Below are 21,200 nucleotides of genomic sequence, written 5' to 3' on the forward strand. Positions count from 1 at the left end.
ACAGGATATTTCTCAGTAACAGTGACAGCACACCCACACACACATACACAGACCTGCTTGACCTTTTATTGCCTGCGTTCAGGATTAAATAGTAGGAGATTCAAGAAAGCTGGGAGATTTGTGAGAAGTCAGTGTATGTCTTGCTTCACAGTGTAAAGTGGCAGTCTGATCAAAAGTGACAAAGCCAGTTTACGTAAAATTTGAAGGAGGAGAGCAAACAAAACTTTTAGCGTCAAACAAAATTCTTCTAGGTGGGCTTTAGCCGCATGAATGTGCAAACATTAGACCAGGCAGCATCAACTAGCAGACCTAGCCAAGTATTTCAGAGGACTAAACTGAAAAAAACTGGATAGTAGATAGTAGATCTAGTAGATCTGTTCTATGTATCAAAGAAGAAAAACAAAGCAGAGTTCAATGACTCTACATTTCTAAATATGAACCAGTGCAGCTTCTCTGTTGTGGTTTATTCAATCACATGTATGTGTTTATCTAAATTATTTATCTGAAGTCAGCTCATCAGCCCAGAGAAAGAGTTTTCACATATTTTCTGAGATTATTTACCTTCTATGGTCTGATTAGTGAAGTGATTACATGGCTTTTACAAAAAAAGAAAAATTGACAGTGAAAAAGTTTAAAGATGAACATGAATGGATGGAGAATTATGTAGTTAAGCTCAAAGTTTCACGAGTCCAAAAAATGTCACTACAAACAAAACAGTTCAAATTGATGATTCTTATTTATAGCCATAAATGAATCATTAATGGTGAAGCATTAAAAAGTAACTGTTGTCACCATTTAATCATTTTGTAAAAAATGGATCTTCACACATTTTACGTAAAAATGCCTACAATTAAAAAAAAACGCTTAAAAAAATAGTAGTACTATATTTTGGTAATATGGAGTGTTGAGCTGAATGGTTCAGGCTGTCGCTTGCTCAGTTTGATATGATGCAGTTTAATGTTGGAAAGCCAATGAAAAATGGGAAGTTTAGCCAAATGAATGAAATTGTGACCCTGGAGCTGTGAGGCAGCAACACTACCCACTACACCACTGTGCTGCCAAGTCAAAATTTTGATCAACATTCATACAGTCGACTGTTGATGTGGAGATCATTTGCATATGATCTAGGGTTAGGGTTAGGGTTAGGGTTAGTATCTCTACAAACTCCTATTCGGAATCTAGGAATTATGGGAGTGTTATATACAGATGAATTTCTTGGATGCCACTCTGAGGGGACAGTGTGTCATTCTGCAAATGGACTTTTATAGATACTTCGTCTTTCTGTGAGTGAATAGAAGTGCTGTGCCTTGAGGGATGCCTCTCCTGCACTTCTCTGAGTAAACCTGAATGTGAATTATGATGTCAGATGATATTAGTGCAGCTCTTCCCATTTGTAGCCTCAGTGACTGTCGCAGCCCATTTTTCTAAAATCCCCCATCTCTCTCTCTCTCTCTCTCTCTCTCTCTCTCAGTCTGGTGGCCACAAAGGACCCTGAAAGTCCTCGGGGGAGAGCCGTACCCATGTCTCCCTCAGACTTTCTGGACAAGCTCATGGGAAGGACCTCGGGCTACGACGCCAGAATTAGACCAAACTTCAAAGGTACGGCTTAAAAGCTGCATGAACAAGCGTTTAATATTTTTCCTCACTGTTTCAGTCTATCGGTCTTTTAATCAATGATAAGCTGAAATGATCTGTGATCATTTATTCTGTATGGGCCAGTTAACAGAGAATAGTTTTCACAGACATGCTCATAATTTCCTGCTCATATACCCCAAACTGCCAGGTTATCAGATCCACCTACCATATATGTTACTTTTAAGAGTGCAGTAACAGACTGCATGAAGTATTGGCACCCTATCTATCAGTTGAAAGTGATGTCACTGCAGCTGAAGTCTGGACCAAAAAAAAAAAAGATGAAAAATCTGGTTTTAGCCTAAACTGGGTCTTTCTGTTTGTAACAAATTGTCAACACCCTTTAAGAAACTGTAAATATTTCACTAAAAACGATGTGTAAATGTTTTCATATCCTATTTTATTTTACATAGGCTATATTAGTGCAAAGATCATGCCAGTTTAACCAATGCAGCAGTGAAAAATATTGAATTTTTCGCTAGACGAAGGGTTTTCCCAAGCCGTCGCACACATTATTGGCTTCTAGTGAAAGAGAAATTCCAAGTTATTCAATGTGTCTTCAAACCATCATATAATTAATCACCCCCACATCTCCTAAACACAAGACTTGGTATCTTAGTGTGACAACAAACCAACATCACTCTCAGACTGGCCTCTGAGTTAAAGCTTCCCAAATGAGACATCTGCTAGCCCAGATCAGGCAAGTTCTGTCAAATATCTGGTTTAGGCAGATAAGGCAGATACATCAATGGCAAGTGTAATTTGGGCTTCAGTGGAAAGCCTGTAGTTTTCAGAACTATATATAGTAGCAAAAGGTCAAAATATCACTATGTGAAGGGTTTTCCTAGACTCCCACACATATGTCCCTGGTTTAATTGGCTTAAGGTCACAAAGTATTTCCAAGTTCAACTTGTCCTTAACACCAGGCCTGGTGTATTAGACTGCCAAAAAACCATCAATACATATAGTAGAAAATGTAACAATTTCATGATCTGAAGGGTTTTCTGAGGCTGCCATACATACAATCTCTAGTTTAATTGGCTTCTCTCTCATTCAAGTTATTCGGTTTGCATTAGTTACCAAGTTGCCTTTAATCCATGGCATGCTTAATCACCTCCACATCTCTGAAACACCAGGTCTGGTATATTAGTTTAGACAGATAAGGATCAGTTTTTTCAACTGTACTTTTCAGTTGAAAAGGTAAAAGAGTTACAGTGTGAAGGGTTTTCTGAGGCTGATAGACATATTGTACCTCTCAGATTTTATTGGCTTCAGGAGAAAGACTGCTTTTCAAGTTACTCAGTTTGCCTGAAATAACTATTTTCATTCAATTCAAATCACCTCCACATCTCCTAAACGCCAAGCTTTGCATATTAGAGTGCCATCAAACATTCATGGCAGTTTGGCCTCTGAGTTAAAGCTTCCTAAATGAGACATCTGGCAGCCAGATCAGGTCATTTCTGGCCAAATATGGGTTAGTAACTTGAGGGTCAGTTCTGGCAATGGCAAGTGTATTCTGAGCCAAAGCTGTCCCAATTATAAGAAGTCTCAATTAAACTTTCCCCATATTTGGAATCTTTGCCTAAGTTGGCTGGTTTTGGGCCAGATGTGGCCCAGGGGTACATTCTGAAATAATGTTCTGGTCAGATTCAGCTGAGATCATCACCATCACGTCACAGTGGAGTGTGGGCCAGTACTGATCCACCCATCACTCAATAGTTACTCGAGAGGGTGTCTTCATACACAGCAGCTTAAACATCTGTTTCTGGAGCCAGTCAAGCACCTGTGTCCCCAGAGCAACTGCATGAGTCAGATGGTGCTGAAGAATCAATGTGTATACTATATCTGACGTATATTTTGGAGTTTTGGATAGACTGATCCAGAGGAATACCATAGAAATGAAGTGAAGAAGGCTGTGTAAGACAGGCTAGTGCAAGACAGGCTTGGCAAGGAGCCAAGTCAGCTGCATTCATTACCATTATCTAATAATGGTAATCTAATCTAATCTGCATCCATGAAGTATTACATGTTTATTCCTATCTCTAATTAGAAGAATATTGCAGAGTATCTCCTCTCCCCGCAAATTGATTGTGATATCTGTTGGTTAAAAAATGACTTGTAGTATCTTGCTTTAAGCAGAAACGGTTTCATAACCATACATGACAGCGAATGACAAAACTAGTTATCATTTACTCTCTTGTTGTGTGTTCATGTGTAATAACGTAACAGCTGCCAGGAAAGTGGATTCAAACAGCAATTATCTGTCATGTTTCTAATTACACAAACTGGCCTAAGACACAAATTGACTGATTTCTAATTAAACTTTTTTCTAGGTCCACCTGTGAATGTGTCCTGTAACATATTCATCAACAGTTTTGGGTCCATCGCTGAGACGACTATGGTGCGTATTCTGCCTTTTTTCAGAGAATGTCATGCATTTTCTTTAAAGCATACATGAGAATTAAACATTGGATTGAAATAAATGAAGTGGATGAGAATGGCTGGTGATATAATGCAGTCGCTTGCAAATGCAAGAGGTAAAGCTGTAACTTTAAGCTTTCTGACATCTTCAGGACAGAGGAGTTTACACTTTACAGTTTCTCATAACAAGAAGGAGGAAAAAAAAGAGAGGCTGGTGAGGCAACGACTGTTTATAGCTGCTATAACATGAGAACAGGAACTTGTTTTGTGGACGTTTCACAGCATTAAAAGCAACTATAAATGGATAAAGTGTATTATGTCATTGGTTAATAAATAACGAATGCAATTTTTTTGCAAATTGCTGTGCTATAAGAGGAATAAAACACTTCCTAAGTAGTAACTCAGTATCTCTGCTTCATCACACCATCCCATCCCTGATTACTTTCCTATAACAGTATGCTCCATGTGTTTTATTCCTTACAAACATAATTAACTGAATTGTAAATAATTAAGTCTATTGTTTAATGTTGGGGATTTGCTGAACATTTGAAGTCTTGGAACCTCAAAAATTACAGCAATACAGGAGATAATTACAGCCCCAAGAAGCCTGTCCTAATCCCGAAGACACTCACGAGGATGGCTAAGCTAATGGGCCCAGCTCGTGTTGTGTGTGTTTTATCCTTACAGCCACAGCACACTGCTTCACACTTTGCTCCTGGGGACTCATTGTGTTGCCTCGAGCTCCTTCTCCTCTGACCTGACGAATTAATTAAGTCACGTTAAGCTATTAGCAGAAAAGCCAGATCATAATCAAGTGTGAACTAAAAGGCCGAGCAGCGCAGGATGCTGAAGAGATGCTAATCACATAAACGCTGATTTGTCCAGGCTGAGCAACAGCAGTTGTTAGAAACGGTTGTTTTTACCCTCATTTACTATCATTTCCCTCTCCCTTTTCCTCACCCACGCACCTGCCGCGTATAAAGCTATCTATATTAATGAGACTTTTTTTTTCATTTTACTTTAGTATAATACTGTATGTCAAAATGTCTTTTAATGATGGAGAAAATATGACTATTGTGTTCATAGCTAATACATCACAAAGGTTGAAGAAAACACGCATTTAACCATTACACGTGTCTTAACCCATCTCCGGCAACAATCGCTCATTTTTTACAAGGTTTCCTTGCTAATATTTTGCTTTTAAATGCATAATAAGGTTAGGTTTCTGACATAGAATTAGCTAATACACTACATGTGGTTAACTAGCCTCCATGCTAACAGCATGAGAATATTAAGGACATTCTACTAATTTACTTAAAATATATTATTATTTTTTTTATTTAATAATTTACTTTCAATAATCTCTGGTGCAGGTTTGTACTATCAAATTGAGCTCATCAGTCAATATCATAATATCAGTGAAACTAAAGAAAACAGAATGAGAGAACTTACTTTTCTTCTTCACATGATCTTCAGGAAATTTAGATGATGCTACTTCCTGTGGAATATTCCAAATACTTCATAGGAGTGAACATGTTCAGGTCAGAGGTTTTCATGAATGAACGAAAATATAAATATTTTATAATCTATAATGGATGACTCATGAAAAAGGATATTTTAAGCATGAGATGTTCAATGAATTTACACATTAATGCAAAATAATATAATATGATGTTTCACAGTATTTAAATGATTACATTCAAGGTAAAGTGGAGTTGGTTAGTCATTGGGAAAATGCTGTTTTCTAAGTGTTGTAGGTTTTTATTACTGTTTTAAATGGTTTGTTTGAAAGACTGTGAGTTCTAGGCCACTTGATGTAACTCTCAGTCCTCGCCTTCTGAGCATTATCCTTGGATTATATACTCAGATGTAAATTGCTTTGGATTAAAGCGTCTTCTGGATGAATGAATGTAAAGTAAATGTGTGTACAGCCAAGCATGCATTCCCTTATGGAGGAGGAATGGGGGGAAAAAAGCAGATGTGCTCAGATGACATCTGTATGAGTCTTAGTTTTTGTTTTTTTTCTAGGCCACCTCTTGCCTTTTCAAAGTAAAATAAGGAATGTTGGCAGTATATAAATATATAAAGTTAAATATAATTTCATAAAAAAAAAATTTTTAAAGCCACTCCTAAGAGAGAGAGAAAACAATAATAAAAAAAAAATAAAAATGAAAATAAATGTTTCTGTCTTCTTAAAAGAACTTAACGTCTAATATTTCTAACTCAAGAGTAGCATGTCTGTGGCACTCTCTCTCTCTCTCTCTTTCACACACACACACACACACAAGTCTAAGTAAGTTGTATTCTGTGTAAGGAAACTCGCTCTAAAGTAATTAAATCTGAAAAGACTGCGCTCTCTGCTCCAAAAGAACACCTCGAGATTAACAGGTATGCATATAAATTATATATTCAGGATAAACAGATCATTCTCAAAGGAGAAATTTAACAGTAGTTATATACATTCACCTTCATAATTATTGGCACCCTTTAAAAAAGGATCCAAAAACAAGAAGGATTTGGGGGGGTGTGGGAACAAATACTTTTATTCCAGTGTAATAGTAATGGTATTTCCTCTCAAAATTATGAACACCCAAAAGAATACTGCAAATAAATGCAAATGTATCATAGTGTTTTATATTACTTGCTCTCAGTCTCTTCTGAACTGTAAGGTTTTGCCATTGAGTAACAAAGAGCTTACGAAACCAGAGACAGATGGTTGACAGTAAAAAAAGAAACTCAGTGCTGTTGTTCCCTGTAGGGTACACGTCGTCTGATATTAATAGAGTAGGGGTACCGATAATTTGGAATGTACTATACAGAAATGTTTAAAAAGATGTTTTAAGATACAAATGATATAGTTTTCTACTTTGTTCTTTGTCTCCTGCATGCATATTAATCATTTTATAGATTTCTTTATGCACGCTTTTATGAAGGGTGCCAATAATTTTGGAGAATATGTCAGTAAAATATACGATAAACAAGTGTTTATTTATTTCTTTTTTTGCAATAATCCCAATTTTTTCACTTTTTTTGCAGTTATGTTTCCTTCTGATAAACAACATGGCATTAAATACCACTGAATAAAAAGAAATAAATAAATATTAACATGCAAACTAACCTTTATCAATGTTACATACAGTATAATGCAAAATACATTGAAGAAACTTTGCTCCATTCCTGACATGTCATACACAGTAAACTGAATTTTCTAAAAATTGAATAATTTAAAATCTACTCCGCAGGCTACATGAGTCGTTTGAGCAACATATAGCGCTGTCGCTAACGGTTTTCATCAGGCCGGCTGTGTAGTGTGCAGAAGTAAAGAGAACAGTGGGCTCTAAGCTCCCTGACTGCCCCATATGCCACATTTAGGTTACTGAAGAGCTTTTCTTTTTGAAGACCCAGGCCATGTCCATCTGTGATCAGCTGTGGTCAGCTTCCTTCCGACTCGCTCTTGGTGATGTAATCACAGTAAAGTGGAGCTGTGCATCATCACATCACCGCATCACTGACCTGTGTCGAGTTCCCCACAGGCCAGGACTGACCATCATGCTCCCACATGTACGGGCTACAGAATTTCACTTCTTAAACACTGAGTCCATTTGGAGGCTTTGGTGACAAATATTTTAACACATTATGCAAGAAAAGGATAAAAGCAAAGACATCAACAGCCCCAAATTCATCTACTTCAGTTTATTCGGTTTAAAATAACATTTTATTTATTTATTTACCTATTTATATATTCATCCATCTTCAGTAAGTGCTTAATGTTGGTCAGGGTCATGGTGGATCCGGGAGTCCATCCCAGGAGCCTTGGATGAGATGCCAGTACATCACCATCCATCATACACACACACACACACACACACACATTCACACACTCAGTCATACCTAGTGGCTATTAGACTAGTCAGTCCATCTTACTGGATATTTTGGGAGGTGGGAGGAAACTGACAGGAAGAAAATATGAAACTCCACAAACACAGTAACCCGAGCTTAGGATCGACCCTGGAGCTGTGAGGTAGCAATGTTACCTGCTACACCTATATACTGCCCTTAGTTAGTTAGTTAGTTAGTTAGTTAGTTAAGGTCTAATGCCATTTTCTTTCCCTGCTGCATGATTGTGGTAAAAGGCTATCCTCAGGTGATCATCCTTTTTTAACTCAAATGAAATCAAGAAAAGTTTCTTTATGTAATTGCAGAATTAAGATTTATGTAATTGCAGAAGCTTTTATCCAAAGCGACCTGCAGCTGAGCTGAGCAGAAGAAGGTTATGTCTCTAGTCAACAGGAGCAGATTGGCCGTGCCGGGATTTGAACTCACAACATCCTGTCATATTACCAAGAAAGCGTAAATTCCTTAAGACTTTCCTGTGTTCAAGCTTACAGCTTAGTCTTAACAACTTTATCCTATGAATTATATGAAAATAATACATGCTGAGGTGGTTACCTCTCAGAAGCATGGTCTGAAGTGTGTCATTCCACTTATATGACAGTGATTTGCCAATGATTACAATGTTTAAAGTATTAATCAGCAACACATCATGCTTTTTAATGGTTTATAATTAGATTTAATGTAGTGTAACATCTGTGAGACAGGTTAGTTCCTCTCCTCATTTACGTTACAGCAATGATGAACATTTCCTTCACCAGCCTCTCTTTTTAATCCATCTCCCAAAAAATGCAGCTTGTCATTTTACAGAGAAACTTTAAAACCTAAACTCTTCTGTCCTTTCCTTTCCTTTCCTTTCCTGAGCTGGGAAACTCTGCAAATCGTAATCTGTCCAAATCCCTGTGTATGAGCTGTTACTATAGAAACAAGTGCATTAATTTTAACATATCCTTCATGTTACAGCTGGAGCTACTGTCCAATTTGTGCTGTTGTACAAAAATAATACACACCTTTTGACCAATCAGATTTGAGAATTGAAAAGCGCTGTGGTGAAATCTCGGTTCAGAAGTTCAGAGGTTTAAGGTCGTTGCGTCTTCTGGGCGTCTTCTATATTTCATCTTTAAGATCCATTTGTGGTCTAAAGAGAGCATTTCTATTTGTGACATGAACCCTGTTGAAGAATGTGTTTCAATATGAATGCATATACGTATAGATTGACTTTATTGATTGTTTATTGATTGTCCAACACTAGTAATCATGAGAAAGGCTAGCACTGAAGAAATGATGCTAAACTGGTGTCTGTCTTGTTGCTTGTGGTGATCTCATCTGCTGTCTCATTGGATTTCTTTGCCAAAATTATGAAAGCACTTTAAATTGTGAAAGATTTATTGGCTCTTGTCAAGCCTGACATTTCAACATGCTATTTAATTGTGCCGAAACATCTGGAGAGCGTGTAGATCGATGTTTAAATCAGATTAGCACTGACTACTCATCAGCCTCGTGGAATGTTCTGGAAATCTCCCAGCGCCTCTGCCCGTCCTCTACAGTGCTGAAAATTCAATAGAAGATATTAAATCTGAGAAGCTCGGCTTAGATCTCAGAGTGCTACAGAGTGTTAATGAGGACCGGGTCATGGTTACTCTGGGTAAAGTTTCTGACTAAAGGTTAAAAGTTCAGCTGAATAGATTCGCTAAGAGCCAGTTTGATTTAATTGGCTGAGTGGGCTGATGGTGCTGTGCTCTTTGATGGAATGATGTGAATACTGATCTTGCTAATGATTTTAACAATACAGCTGAGACGTTTCCTGAACAACAACAGAGAAGTGAGTAGCATTTCATCAAGTTTGGGGTTTTTGAATGCGGGATTGAGAACTGGCATAATGATGGTCGAATTAAAAATGTTCAGGAACTCTAGCAAAAAACTGGAACTTAAGAATCTGATACAAATTAGTATTTGTGTATGCAAAAAGCCAAATATAATACAACATACTGTACAGTTACAAAAGTTAATCTTTGTCTTATTACATTCAGCAAAATAAGGCACAGACATCCGAGTGTTAAGAAGTCTGATGATGAGACTAGATGTCCATGAAAAGTCAAGAGTGTTTAGCTTTCTCCAGGCCCACTCCATTATACAATCACATCATACCTGGTTATGCTCAAGATAATCATCTAAATAATACAAATCATCATGCTTGGATTAGCATTAGCATTTGTAGATCATTAGAGCAACAGGGTGACAGTCAGTAGAAATGAACTATCATTTGATAAATAGATTTTTATCTGAGGAGCATGTGTCCATGTGTGTCAAACAGTGCAGGAAGCAGATTTAAACTTTACACAGTAAAACACTTTACTCTGAGGGTGAAGCTTGGTTTATAGTCGATGTGGGACTTTGCATGCGAGCATCACTCTTCACACACGCACACACCCACACACTTTATGTACATCTAGAGGATTAAAAGCTACATCTACATCATGGCACATCAGAGAAAGTCAAAAAAATGTTTGACGATTTCAAGCACAGCGTTGTTAAATACACTAACAAGCTCTGTTTCTCTTTAAACATTCCACCGTCGTTGTGATGGTTGTCATGAGCCGCGTCTCAAATCGAAAACTCTGGCATTACATTCAAAAGTTTTTACTAATCTTGAAGATCCAGAAGACTGGTACACAAAACAGAGCTGTGTTGTGTACCTTTTATGAGGTTACCATAAAAGTTAAAGCCATTAGTGTTAGAATTCAATAGCAGGCTACGATAGTACACAAGTATACAATTTGCGACACAATGCTAGCTTGCATACACAGTGTGACATGGGGCTATACTGTCCCCGGCATTTCTGTTGGTATTGCACTACACAGGCACACAGTGATGCATCAACCAACCACAGGGTTACGTGCGGCGGCCATTTTGTGAATGTGTAGTTAAAAGCAAGTGTAATCCAGGTTTTAGGGATGTGAAATCAGTTGCTGATGAGCTGAAATATTTCTCTCTGTCTCCCAGTCAGTAAAATTCAGTAAAAAGGCTAGATGAGGGTAAGTCTGTAATTTGGTTTATTTGCTTTTTGCTTCATGCAGTTCAGAAATGGTTTTAAATGGAAGAAAGGAGATTGTATCTCTATTTTTTGCATACATTTAATATTAGCTATCTGCTTGATGTTAGGAATGAAATGTTGAGTATGAAATACAGTATATATGAAACATCAAATACAGTAATGAGATACAGGATATCAGTGAATACATCAGTGAAACAAGACAAACCATACAGCAAAATCAACACAAACCAGGTTTAGCCATGATGCTCTTCATCTCCAGACACAATTATTAAATAAACAAAGTAGATGAAATCTGGAAGAGTAATAACAGCCTATAATCTGGCAATAAGCACATTCTTGTTGTCTTGCCTGTATACATCTGAGTGTTCTTGAATTTTCAATTCTGACTTGTGAGAAAGTGTTGATTAATTTTCTATAACAGCAGCTCTGACAGTAGTGCAGCTGCAAATCACGTTTATATTAATGCACTCGTTCTAACAGGTTATAGTTTCTATAGTAACAGCTCACTCATGGAGACTCGTGTGGAGAATGCTTCATGTAAACAGATTATAAACCTCTGTACCTTTATGCTTTATGAGTTTATGCTTTGTGGTTCACTGTACCAAAATGCTGTGTATTTGTGTGTGTGTTTGTTTTCCTCTTTTCCTCCAAGAGAGAGAAAGGCTTCAAGAGAGGCTGGTGAGGGAATGCCTGTTTATAGCTGCTATAACATAAGTGTGAACAGGAACTAACTTGTTTTGTGGACTTTCCACAGCATCAAACATAACCATAAGTGGCTAAAAAGTGTGAGGTGTCATTCTTTAATAAATGAGAAATTGTAATTATTGCCAAATAAGCAGAATAACTGTGTTTTTTATGCACTGTTTTATTCCTTTCTTACTTACGAAACAGTCTTCTATACCAGGACAGACTTGATCATGTTGTCATTCAGTTTTCTATTTGCTGTGCTGGATGTCAGACTTGTACATACTGAAGCGACCTTAAATCACCCAGTATTAGTATCAAGAACAACAACATGACATTGACCTTCACTGACCTGAAGTGACTGACATGTATTGCATAAACTGTCGACCACAAAAAAAACCCTTGTTTATCATTGAACCAAACAGATTGTAATTGGGGTTTGGAAATGTTTGTTCTGAAAAGAGAAATGTACTGATGCATGTGTACAGCTCCAGAATGTTCATTATGATGCAGTTGAGTCAGCGTGTTAATGGTATGATGTGGTAGTTACTACGATACAGCAATAATTAATATTATTTAAGAGTTTAATGTGGTACTGTTTGGATTAAATACTCACCATCAGGACTTTAAAAAGAAAAAAAAACAGTGGAAGAGTAAGGAGTAAAATTCTAGAGATTGAACAAATACTGAGTTACAAGAACGTACAACTAGACAAAGCAAACTGTATGATTTCAGTTTCATCTGGGAATTTGTAAAATTCAGTAATGGTTTAGCAGCCAGTGAAGACTCATTCTCTTAATTCATCCATTCTCAACTCTTGGTTTTGTCTGCCATTAACCTGTGTTTTCCCTCTCAGGATTACAGAGTGAACATCTTCCTGCGACAGCAGTGGAACGATCCACGTCTGGCCTACAGCGAGTACCCAGATGACTCTCTTGACCTTGACCCCTCCATGTTAGACTCCATCTGGAAGCCGGATCTGTTCTTTGCCAATGAAAAAGGTGCACACTTTCACGAAGTCACCACCGACAACAAGCTGTTGAGGATATTCAAGAACGGCAATGTCCTTTATTCTATAAGGTGAGTCCTGTTGTGAATGTATCTCCTAATTTGTTCCTTATGACCACAAAATAATCAAGGAAAATATGAATTATTGCTATGATCTCCCTAAGTGGTGCAAAAGAAGAGAGTTGGTCATCTTGTATCGCAATATCGTATCCTGGCGATGCTACAGCCATCCATAGCCATGAGTCCAAGCAAGCAAATTATCCAGGCTTTCAGGGTGGGAAGGATAGTAAACTCTTTCTCTGAGCACTTCTCTCTGAGTGTGTTCAGCTCCCCTGTGATGTAGCATTATCAGTAGATGGAAAAATTGCAGTTGGCTGATTTCTGGAATCTGGAAGACTTCTGGTAGTGCCACTGATGTCAGTGAATGCATGTAAAAGACTTTGTACAGGCAACTTGTAATGTGATTTCACCATAAAAATGACATACCATGGCCACTGAAATCAGTTCTTAGTAGTGGATGTAGACTTTAGGGCTTTAAGACACGATTCCAGTCTCGAGGTTTTCTGTTTTGACTTGGACTTGTCCCAGACTTATTCATATTTTTGTACTTGGACCTGTCTTGTTAAATATGATTTTTGTCTTGACCAAGAGTTTGCAAAAATTTGTAAATATTTGTGTTGTCTTTTTGCAAGCGCAGTGTTACAAGAAGTAGTTTTCTTTCTTCTAGAAAACAGCCTAACCATTGTTGATTACACACAATGATGCTAACTAGCTGAAGTTCAGTTCGCAAAAAGGACTTGATGGTTTTCGACTCAAACCTCTTAAGACTTGGTCTTGACCTGAACTCGGCTAGTTCTGGTCTTGGACTTGAGAATGGTTTCTTGACTACAGCCCTAGTTGACCTTCAGAGCCTACTGTAGGTGTGGATATAGATTTATTTCCTTGTTAAACAAACAAAAACTCCTTGAGACAATGAGGAAAAAATCTTGACTCTAAAGAGAACCCATCCTCTTCTGGGTGACACTGAATAGTAGGATCGTAAATCATTACAGTGTACAGGTGAAGATCAGTAAAAACAAACAGTACCGAGTGTGTTTCCAGGATGTTCAGTATGAGCAGATTGTGATTAAGAGTCCTGGGATTAGCGCAGGACAGTCTTAATGATTACAGCAGCAGTTCTTAAGTATAAAACTACAGGATCCAGGTGAGATTATCCACTGAAACAGTGTTGAGATTTGGGTATAAACTGTTTTTGGGAAGTGGAAATCTTTACTGCATCCATGTGGAAGCATCCACAGCAGAAGAAGGTGAGTGACCATTGCAGAACCACTCCAAGCAGAAGTCGCATCAGGATGAATCAGAGGGTCAGTCAGACCAGGGGGGTAGTGTGGTAGGGGGCAGGGTGTGAGGCAACACATGTGAGAGAGGATGAGGAGTGTAGGGTAGATATGAGATGACTTGCATTCACTCCTCAGCCTGATCCCTAGAGAAGCGAGAGAGTTGGAGTATAATTAAAACATGGGCAATCTGCAGCTGTCAGCCTTTCGTCCTTCCTCTCTTGCACATTACTGGCTTTGATAAAATAATTAAATAAATAAATAATCTAGTAGCAAGCAGCAATCTGCAGGGCCCAAGCACCCTTCACAAATACTGCTCGCAGTGATCAGTCGTTGCCAAGTTACATAGAACAATACCATTGCAAATTTTGTGATGGTAGCTCAGTGCTAACTCTCTGACATGCCTGCTGAAGGCTCATTAGAAATACACTTACTGTTTAGGTTTTGTTTGGCAGAAGCCAGGGAATTACGGGGGAAATAGGGATTTTTCATGGTATGACTTACATGTCACGTGAAAGTGTAACAAGATGCACTGTAATGCCACCATCCTGCTGATCGGGCCCAGCCTGAATAGCGGCAAGGAGTACTGACATAGACATCTGACCAAGTTTCACATCTTTACGACCTATAGGTTATTCTGCATGATCAGTTTTTGTGAAGAAATAACAGCAAGAAGAAGAAGAAGTGCTTGGCCCCCTTAAAAGCGCTAAGCTTTGAAGCCTTGCTTTAAAGCACACGAAGCCTTAATACCCAGCGTGACGAATTCACAGGATATTCCTTGGATTTCATTTATTTTTGTTTACAATGTGGACTATACTGTATCCTCCAGTCTACTGTAAGATCTTCTATAAATATGAAAGCTGTGAGACAAATCAATCTAATCCTTTTTTCTTGTTTCTAGATTGACCCTGACACTTTCGTGTCCAATGGATCTGAAGAATTTCCCCATGGATGTACAGACATGCATCATGCAGCTGGAGAGCTGTGAGTAACCTGGGCTTTTTGTCCTTTTCCTCTTTTGCAGGGTTTTTGCATAATCCCTTACACTCATCATCTAACACAAACTGTATGGCTTTTTTTTTCCTTTGTCATGGTAGCCCTGGTTGTAGTGAGGTTGCCTTGAGGATGCTTTGATGTCATTAGGGTCGATGTGGGACCATGGCTGAACCTCTTGGCCTGCACTTAACCTCCCAGTAGGGGAGCTCATCTCATCTTTGTGGTTCTAGCATTCTTTTAGCTGTATTGTATTGTTGAAAAAGACTATTGCAGTACAACTGATGCTGTAGTTATAATATCTTACTGTAAGTAAGGAATAAAACATTGGGGCTGTGCTGTTTTAGGAAAGTACCAACAATTACTATTATATGTTCTTTTTATCCATTTGTTGCTATTTTTAATGTTGTGGAACATCTGCAAAACAAGTTTTTGTTCTCGCTTATGCTTTACCCCTGTCGATTATAAAGTGCTGACACACACTGGAGACTCTTTCCATAAATGCTAAATAACATCTTCTCACAGAAAACCTCACCATATCAACGATTAGATACATTTTTCAATCCGTTTATGTGCCGTGTCCATTATCCCTGTTTTAGTGGTTACTGTCGAAACATCACATACTAGTGCAGTAATGTAAACCTGTGATTTGCAGCTGCACATAAATAATAATTTAGTAATAATAAACAAATAGGGACAAATTTGGGACGAAACAGGAAGCAAAAACAATCTGTGGCACTATAATAAACACCATTACTTACTAGCTTTGCAATTCAGTCCATATATATATAGAGAGATAGATAGATAGATAGATAGATAGATAGATAGATATAAAGATCCTTAAAAAAAGATTTTTTTGTGGTTTGCTGAGGAACGTTGTTAAAAATGAGCACAACTTGGGTGTTAGGTGAGCATGTTCTGCCAGTCTCTCTTGTATAAGAGCCTAAAGTTTAGTGAACTCTGTGGTTGAAGTATGCAGTAAGTCACGCTGAGTGCTCATTTCCTCACAGGAGGCTGCGGCGCCGCGTGGCAATAATTCATTCAATCTCTACCAGGACGATCGCTATGTTCAGTGACAAGGGCTTTTAACGGAAGAACCCTGTCACTGAGGATCTGTCTGCATCCCTGCATATTTTAAAGCAGCCTAATACATGACATGACGGCTCATCCTGGCTGAATTAAAAGGGTCCACACTATGGAGTCTGGTTTCATTACATAATACAACTGACTGGCTGTAGTTGGAACAACAGATGGCTGCATGGAGGTAGAAATAGAAATTATTATAAAAAGTAAATATTAGCGTACTGTAAAAGTGGAGCTAGAAGCATGCAGTGGAAAAATCAGTATCTGGATGACTGGGACAAGCAGTTTTGATTCGGTTTCATTTGTTTAGCTTTGTTTAAACTTAACATGCTTCACGGTGATCGATGCTATAACTATAGCACAAATCAGCCGAGGCACAATCTGGCAGATTTTTTTCTTAATCAAGACACATAGAAATAACAACAAAACTGAGCAAAATAAATATCTTGTAAGGTAACTCGTCTACAGAAATAAAGACACCAGACAGACTGCATTTAACAAAGAAAAATGTATAATTGTTGATATGGTGAAGTTTTCTGTAAGGAAGCATTTATTTAACATTCATGGAAGGAGTCTCCAGTGTCAGCATTTTTCCAACACGCCTCAAGACAGAGACATTTACTTACTTTTTAGCAAAATCAAGAGAGACAAAAGCAAGGCTGGGGAGGGAATTGTCTCTTGGATGTTCCACAACTTTAAAGGTAACTATAAATGGATAAAAACTATGACATATCATTCTTTAATAAATAAACATTCTAATTGTTGACAAATTGCTGTGGAATAAGAGGAATAAAACACTTCAGGATGTGCTCTTATAGGAAATTAATCAACTTCAGGGTGATAACAGTAACATATACTGTATGGCACTGATTATTTTCCTATAACAGCACACCCCCAAATGTTTTATTCCTTACATAGTCAGCTGTAAAGGAAACAGGAGCGCAGTGGAGTGATGCTTAAACTGGTCTAATGAAACAAAAATACTGAAAAGACGTATATGTTACTTTTATTTCTGGCCTTGACAGTTATTTATTATTGTTTAAATTACATATCAAACACCTGGATGCTAAAATATTCATGTTTCACCCTCCTGAGGAGTGAGATAAAATAATAATAATAATAAGCACACTTTGGCGAAGCAGTTGAGAGTAAAGCACTTATGCAAAGTAATTCTCCGTCTCCACTCAGGCACCTCAATCCCCCCATCAGATGAGAGGCTAAATGGGTGGTGGAGCTAAATAAAGAACATCAAGATTCTTTCTAATTACATCAGCTATGATTTATTTAAACATTTTTACACCCCATCTCCGTTCCACTGCAGTTAGCCTTGGGGATATTTGCGATGGCACGATTTAGTGCTTTGAGACACGATTCGTCTTCATTTCTGGGCCTTGAGCTGCTTTATTATGCAAGAAGTCTTCTGGTGTCTCAATCAAGAAGCACAAGTGCAGCATAATGTAGATGTAGCATAAAAGCAAGGAGAAAGATAAGATGATATACAAATGAGAAGATAAATATTCTAATAATAGTCTGATATATTGCCAGTATATTGTGGCTGCATGATAGTCCTAGTCCTGATTATGAGATTGAATTGATCAATCTTATATACAGTGGGGTCCACTTTGAAAATCCGGGAATGTTTTTTTTTTTTTTTTTTGAACAGAATTTAAAACAAACAAAGAAAGGAAATGCTAAGTATCTTTAACATGGGTTATTTTGTGTGGATTCATGACATCTAATCTCAGTTAAGTCCAGTTCAGTTCCAGGTTGTAACACTGCAAAATGTGGAAAAAGTCCAAGAGGGGTGAATACTTATGCAAGACACAACCACCTTCCCTCTTGTCTCTGCAGTCGGCTACACGATGAACGATCTGATCTTTGAGTGGCAGGAGAACGGACCCGTGCAGGTGGCTGAAGGACTCACGCTTCCTCAGTTCATCCTGAAGGACGAGTCTGATCTCAGATACTGCACCAAGCATTACAATACAGGTTTGAATCCGATCATTGCACCACTCTCTATAATTTTGGTTCAAGCACAACAGCACAGATATGAGTCTCTTCTCAAATGCACAAAACACTGTTGCTTAGATTTCAAATGCTGATCCAAACACTGTAGTGATATAGAACAGATACAGATTGATTTAGAGTCTTTGGGAAAGCAGTAGCTCAATAGTTAAGGCTTTGGCTTGATTTGTACATCAGATAGGAAGGTAGTGAGTTCATATCCCAGCACTGTCACTGTTTGGTCCATGCCTAAGACCATGAACTGCCAATGTGCCTCAACTGTAAGTCACTTTGAATAAAAGCAGCAGGCAAATGAGCAAACTTAAGAGTAAATGTACTGACTCCAAGCATTACTTTTCCTGCACCTTCTTCTTAACTTCTTTAAAATAAAACTGTCAAAATCAGCTTGTTTACATGTTAATAGAGAAAACAGAAATCTGTTTTAGTGATTAAGCCCAGAAGTTACAGGATAATTGTGTGGTGCGCTGGGGAAACCTGTCAGACGTTAAGAGTTGATGAATTTGGAAAAACAGCCAAAAAGATGAATATCAGGTTTGGACAAAAAAAAAATTTTTTTTTTCTGCCAAAAATATTAATCTCTCAATTAAAAGAAAGTAAATCTATTTCACGGAAATGGTGAGGCGGTGTTTTTATATAGGCTACTTTCTAATGTTGCTTCAGCATCTTTCTGAAATGATCGCAAGACAAGATTGTAAAAACAGTCATTGTGTCTAAAGATGTCTCAAACCTGACTAGCTAAGTGTGATTACCTCACGATTTGATCAGGTTGTTGGGAGCTACATGCAGATATAAGCCTCACTGTAATCAGAAAGTGAGTATCAAAATGTCTGTGATCCTTATGCGTCATCGCTTCATCATCAAAACAGAGAAGAGCGCTCACAGAGAAAGAGTTTTGTACAGAGGAAGTTTGAAAATGTTTAAATGACCTAATAAAAGACATTAATAACAAGAAATTTAGTCAACAGAACAGAAGTGAGTGACTCAATCAGCGATTATTTCTGCACCGATGTTAGCGTGAACAGAGATCAGTGGAGTGAACAGGCGACGCTGGGGCTCGTGTTTAAACACCGTGAGTTAAATTTAGCTCAAGTGATGAGACACAGACTGATGTGGATGATGCTGATAATCAAAGTGAGAATTTATAATTCTTTAAAATTCGGCAGTAATGTTGTTTTTCCGTAAGTAAATCAGGTTATAAATGTAGAGGTGGGCACGGCGTCTTTCAGTCAAACATGAATTTAATCTTTTGTGATCTTTTTCATGTTAATGCTTTAAAACGCCAGAACTTTACTTTCTCAAAAGAGAAGGATTTCAGTTCAGAGAGCGGTTTGCAGAATTGTAGAAAATGTAAAAGGTTTTCCAAGGCTGCCATGCCATAAATTTAAGGCTTGTTTACCAAGGCAAAGTGAGAAATCTGTTTCAAAAACATTGTCCCCCAGTAAATTATGGCTTTCTGCTCCTTTGTGCACCATCAGCCTTGTCACTTCACATCATCAGAGCAGGTTAAATGATTTCAAAGAAAAATGAAAAGTGATTTAGAGCCATGGTCAGTTTTTAATAAGCTCCAGTGACAGGTTCTTAGTCACAGGCCGTATTAAAAATATAGAATTTGATTTTTAATAGATTTTGCAATAGTCCAAGCTTATGAAAAGTTTTGAAGCATGTGTTAGGTTCATGAAGGGATTAGCATGTTTCTAACGCAGGCTGTTTTATAATTGTATGGTTTTAAAACACAAAGAAAAGGACAAGGCTTGCTGGGCAAAATGTCAAAATCAACTTTCAAACCATAATATGCACTCACTGTCCATTTTATTAGGAATACCTGCTACTATCCATTCAGCCAATCAAGGTCAAGAGCTTGATGATCACAACACCAAACATCAGAATGAATAAAAAATGCTATCTCGGTGACTTGGACCATGGCATGGTTGCTGGTACCAAGTGGGCTGGGTTGAGTGTCTCAGAAACTGCTAATCTCACACACAGACTGGGATTTTCGCAAACAACAGTCTCTTGAGTTTCAAAGAATGGTGCAAATAACAAAAAACATCCAGTGAGCTGCAGTTCTGTGGATGGAAACACCTTGTTGATGAGAGAGAATGTCCAGACTGGCTCGAGCTGAAAGGAAGGTTTTGGTAACTTAAATAATCACTCTTTATAACCATAGTGATCAGAAAAGCACCTCAGAACACACAACACACAACACAACACATAACACAAACAATGAGATGGATGAGCTACAACAGCAGAACACCACACTGGGTCACGGGCCTCTTTTTTCCAATCTTCAACTGTCTAGATTTCAGTCAGAAGTGAACGTAGTTCCCTGGTGCATTGCATTTCCTGTTTTCTATTGTGCTTTCTACTCGTGCTACATCATCCAATCACAAACCTTAAGCCAAAAATAATCAATTCTGACACGCATTCAGCATTTCATTAGTAAAAAGCCGTCTCCTGTTGATTGATTTTTACTGAACAGAAAAATCAGCGTTTTGCTTTTCAGTGTAACGTGTTGTCCTCGTGTTACAAATGTGATTGCTTTTCTATCTGGCCTGAAATCTTCTCCAGAGGTTATTATTCGTTATAAAGATTGTGCACCGAAGCACATAGTATTATAATAAATAAAGACATTTGCGTAATACTGATTATAAGTTATCACGAAAATACTTATAGCACATTATTACAGCTTTACGAGACATTATTATCTTTTATAAAATGCTTACAAGGAATCATTACCAACTTGCAAGGAATTATTCCTGATTTATTATGTCACGTACAAAGAGTTATATTATACAGTGTACACTCTCCTTATAGGATACATTTCTCATGTGGTACAGTATACAATAATATAAAAATATAGAAGATTATTGAGCTAGTTTCTACCCCCTGTGCGCACTGTATACACAAGGAGACAAGACTAGACAGATTTTTCTTGGCACATTTTCTTGGCCATGCCAGTTTGATGCACGTGATTTAGCACAGTTAAAATGATTTATGAATACGGGCTGCACAGAAAGTGTTACTGAGTGTGCAAACTTTCACACGAGAACTGTAAATCTTACTAAAAAGAT

General features: G+C 37.8%; 1 protein-coding gene across 1 annotated transcript in view; it reads left to right on the forward strand.

Moving 5' to 3' along the window:
- glra3 (glycine receptor, alpha 3) overlaps positions 1–21,200 on the forward strand; it is a 69,620-nt gene that overhangs the window by 20,136 nt on the left and 28,284 nt on the right. Inside the window, exons 2-6 of the mRNA XM_026944828.3 lie at positions 1,472–1,599; positions 3,966–4,033; positions 12,540–12,763; positions 14,930–15,012; positions 17,956–18,093. Of these exons, the coding sequence (XP_026800629.2) occupies positions 1,472–1,599; positions 3,966–4,033; positions 12,540–12,763; positions 14,930–15,012; positions 17,956–18,093 (641 nt within the window). The remainder of the gene's footprint in view (positions 1–1,471; positions 1,600–3,965; positions 4,034–12,539; positions 12,764–14,929; positions 15,013–17,955; positions 18,094–21,200) is intronic.

This window comes from Pangasianodon hypophthalmus, chromosome 3 (assembly GCF_027358585.1).
Source record: "Pangasianodon hypophthalmus isolate fPanHyp1 chromosome 3, fPanHyp1.pri, whole genome shotgun sequence".
Lineage (NCBI taxonomy): Eukaryota > Metazoa > Chordata > Actinopteri > Siluriformes > Pangasiidae > Pangasianodon > Pangasianodon hypophthalmus.